Raw genomic sequence first — 4,611 nt, 5'->3', positions numbered from 1 at the left:
TTGAGTTATAATCATAGCTGCTCCAATGAATCAATGACACGTGGGTTAAATGGACCTCCCCTTCCTCTTTTAACAATCTAACTGTTTTAAATAGGAATCACAACGGATATCCATGGACTCCTTTCGTTTTCGGTCTCCAATAGAAAATTGCCTTTTATTTCTGCTCATTTTTATTATAGGTTTTTATTTATTTTTTTCAGGCAAAAGTAAATATTTATGGGTATCTGTATATATTAAAATTTAACAAATAAAAAAAAAATAATCATATTAAAATTTTAAAAAATTAAGTTAAAATATATCAAATCAAATCCAATTTAAATATATTCAACATTATTAAATTTAATTTAATATTATTCAACTAAATCTTTAACATACAAACTAAAATAAAATAAAATAAAAAAGTTTTTAACATAACAAATTTTGGTCGACGATTATAATTCGGTGATAGTATTCTCTTCTTGTAGTGATACAAATTTAAATAATTAGTTGATACAAATTTAGATATTATGAACATCATTAATTTGTTTCTAAATAAATCTAAAAAAAACATATACTTACATCATGTATAATTATATATAAAGGGTATTTAAGTAATTTCACTCTAGTGAAAATTTAGCGGGTACTTCAGTTTCTTCTCTCGTCTCTGTTTATTCGTGGGGACGGATTCTCATTCCCATAAGGACTTAGCAGGTCTCCATTTTTTTCTCCGTCGTGGTAATTTCTGCGGATACCCGCGGGTATGGATTTTTTTCCAATTTCTCAATTGGAGTCTCTTGCTCAATAGAAAATATTTTGCTGGATTTTTTTTAAAATTAATTAAAAAAGAGTCTTGTTATACATCTAAGTCTTTTTGGCAACCAAGTCAAGCCAAGTTGGTCCAAATCTAACAAAATTCACTCACACAACATGCGCCTAAAATCACACTGTTCTTCTCATTCTTTTTCGTGTTTCTTCATGTGCTTTTCTCCTCCTTCTTCTATTGGTATTGTTGTTGTAGTATTTTATTTTTCTTTTTTCTCCTCCTCCTATTCCTCATGTGATATTATAGTTATTTATTTATTTTTATTTTTTCTTCTCTTTTTTTTTGTTTTATTCTTTTTGAAACGGTGAAACAAAAAGAATTATGAAAAAATAAAATAAGAAAAAAAAAGATGAAAGAAAGAAGCAGTAGAAAATGAGGAGGAGGAAGAGAAAGAGTTTTAAATTATACAAAATTTATCAGAACAATAACACTGAAATTTCTTAAAAATAACACATAAATTTTTTAGTTTTGATACCGAAATTTTGCTACAAAAATACAAAAATATCTTATTTAATGTTGTATTTTTTCTGTTGTTCTTATTTCTTTTTTTAGGAGCATTACTTCTCATATTAGACTTGAATGAACATTTTTATACTATATTGCAATCTTATTTAGTTGAATGAATGTAGGTTCTGACTCTTCCTACTGATTTTACAGCATTATGTGTTTCTTCTTCTTCTTCTTTGTTTATTTTTTTATTTTTGTTAAGAGAGTAAAATATAAAGACTTTTGAGAAGGTAAAACAAGAAGGAGAAGATGAACATGAAAAGAAGAAGAAGATGATGATGATGATAATGAAGGAGAAGAAGGAGGAGGAGGAGGAGGAGAAGTTGAGTTATCATTAAGTAATTTCGATACATTCTAGATTTAAATAAGTTGCACTTAATCTGTGTTTGTTTTGAAATGAGTTTGTTTGTGTGTCATCATCATTAAGTAATTTTGATGCATTCTATATTTAAATAAGGTGCACTTTTAGTCTGTGCTTGTTTTGAATTGAGTTCCTTTGTGTATCGTCATCATTAAGTAATTTCAGTGTATTCTGGATTTAATTTATGTGTTATCATTAAGTAATTTTGGTGCATTCTGGATTTAAATAAGGTGCAGTTCAGTAAAATAGGAAGCATACATGTAAAAGTACTCCCAGTCCCCTCTCCTTTCACAAACCCTCTCTTTGCTAGTACAAGGAAGGAACTCAACACCAATACCCGAACCCTCTTTTATTAACGTCAAGCTCTCAAACTCGCAAAATGATTCAGCGTCAGAATATGATGGCGCACGGATCTTAACATCAACATACCCAATGATATGGATTTTCATTTTTTACCTTAACTATTTTCTGCCTTTCTTTTTTCCTCTCTTTTTTCATTTTCTTTTTCCTAACCATTATAAAAGACAAACAGGACATAGATAAGTACAAGAAGAAGAAAAGACTAACCTCTGAAAGTCATGTCGCATTCAACTTTTAGGCAGATGAAACGAGGGCTTTGTATCAATTCTCAAGGGATAAACAACAATAAAACATTATTATAAGCCACTAACTTAGTGGGTAATTCAAAGTTTAACTGTTTACATACCCAAAGGCAACAAACTGTCCAGATGCAGTCACACAACGAAAAACTAATTGTAGCACGTTTTCACAAGGTAAAAACATTATTAAAAATTTATTTTATTTACTCTATTAAAGACCCAAGCTTGAAACGTAGTAACGCACCGTTGAGCTTGAGGGCTACTAAATTCAATCATCAACCGAGGTATAAATTATACGTAAAAGCTCAACTTACTAAAATTTAGGTTGGTCAAGCTTGGGGGCTATGTATCGTATCCCTTATATCTCGGAAAGAACGAGTTATACCTCAGTAGGATAAAATGAAATTCAAATTAAATTAAACTCCTTATCATAACCCACTCCTCTCCAAAATCTTGGTCCTAGTCTTCCATGACCAACGGACTGACGAATAATTTAAACATAAAAAGCTATAAATCAAGGGTGAACGCCACCACACGCAGTGGGCACAAACAACTCGATCATTGATATTGTATACTCGCTTTTATTGAGATATTATTCACTGACTTGAGCGTCGAAGTCCCTTTTACAGGTATTACGTTCGGGTCCGAGTTCACGAGAATAGTTCAGCGCCCGACAGAGTTGCCAAGCACCCTCGAACAATCAAGGAACTGACGTATAACGCGACAAAAATATTCTTACAAGAATAACATGTATTAAATTTTAATTGTTAAAAAATATCTTTAAAAAAATATATTTTAGACATCTTTACGTGAGTGGCTTCTTCTCCAAAACAGATGCAGCGGAAAACGTAGGAATATGGTCATCATTATAAGCCATAGAGATAGCTACATTATTGTTAAATTTCATGGCTGCACTGTTTGCCATCCATGGCTCCGTTCAGAAGCGCGCATAATCACAAGACGAAATGAATTATAATACAAGTAAAATCATACACGAAATTCATCCATTAGATGAGCATGCGTTTTTAATCCTACCAACCAAACACATTAAACTACAAGTTATTTCCCGTTAAGACAAACTTACATTGGCACAAAGAAACCATACAAAAGGAGGAGGATCCTACTAGTTTTACATGCATGCAATACGAACTAAATCCAAAACGAAAACACACAAATAAGAAACAAATTCAGTTGAACGTAACAAAACAAAACAAATACAATCACTATTTTCTCTCTTCACTAATGTCTCAATTAACCTGAGCCTCCAAGCACACCCTTGAGCTTCTTCACCTGAGCAGCATCAAGAAAAGTTGTCTGCGTTATCAACTCAGTTGGGAAATCACTCTTGAACAACGCAAAGTCCAAGATTTGAAGTCCAGGATTGGCACTGCTGAAGCTCACAAACGCCAAAGCCTGAGTCCCACCACCATTGAGTTGGAAGTGTAAAAGCCCTTGAGGATACACCATAACATCTCCCTTCTTGAGGGTCTTGAAATACACCGTGTTGTCGGAAGAAACGAACCCTGCACAGATCGTTCCTTGCACCACAACAAGGAGCTCCGAGGCACCGGGGTGCGTGTGGAGTGGTACCACTCCACCTGGTGCCAAGTCTAAACGGGCCGCGGAGATTCCAAGGCCGTTGACGCCTGCAAACTGGGCATCAAATGCAGGCGTCACAGAGGCTTTTATGATGTTTGAGGTGTTTCCAACGGCTCCAAGGCCACTATAGACGAAATCGTCTACGGTGACCTTTGCAGGACTTTTACAAGAATACCCTGCAGGGCCGTTGGGAGCTGTGTAGTCAGCAACACAGAAATCTACTACGGAAGCCTGGGAGAAGGTGAAGAGAGAAAATATTAAGAAGATAGCGGCGAGAACCATCTTCATTTTTTTGTAGTGTTTTAATTTCTACGTATGTGTGTGTGGTTCTGTCATATCGGCTTCGTTGTGTGTATATATATTTGTAAGTGGGAATGCGGGAGAGTGTACATACATTTAACTTTACCATTTGCATTTACTGGCTTGGTTAAAATTGAGGGGATTTTTTGGTTAATCTAGCTAGGGGTGGAAACGACAGAAATTTTGAACTAGAAATCGATGCATGTGATCAGTGTAATAACAAGAAGAGTCTTTTTGGTTTGAATTTGGGAAGCGTAATCTTCTGTGTATGTTGTAAATTGCTGTAAGATTATTTCTTTCAGTGCCTTGTACTCTAGCTAATTTTCTAGCGTGATTTTTGGAACTGAATTGTTAGGTATAATTTCTATATAAAAAATCCTATTTGTCTTTTAAAGTTTATCTTTTAATCAATTTTTAAATTTAATTATTTAATTATATTATTT

General features: G+C 33.6%; 1 protein-coding gene across 1 annotated transcript; it reads right to left on the bottom strand.

Annotated features, from left to right (window-relative positions):
• On the bottom strand, positions 3,220 to 4,226 carry LOC107634437 (auxin-binding protein ABP19a-like). Its single transcript, XM_016337942.2, has one exon. The coding sequence runs from the start codon at positions 4,154 to 4,156 to the stop codon at positions 3,521 to 3,523; it is 636 nt and encodes a 211-aa protein (XP_016193428.1). The 5' UTR covers positions 4,157 to 4,226; the 3' UTR covers positions 3,220 to 3,520.

This window comes from Arachis ipaensis, chromosome B03 (assembly GCF_000816755.2).
Source record: "Arachis ipaensis cultivar K30076 chromosome B03, Araip1.1, whole genome shotgun sequence".
Classification (NCBI taxonomy): domain Eukaryota; kingdom Viridiplantae; phylum Streptophyta; class Magnoliopsida; order Fabales; family Fabaceae; genus Arachis; species Arachis ipaensis.
This window is presented reverse-complemented; position numbering and strand designations above follow the sequence as displayed.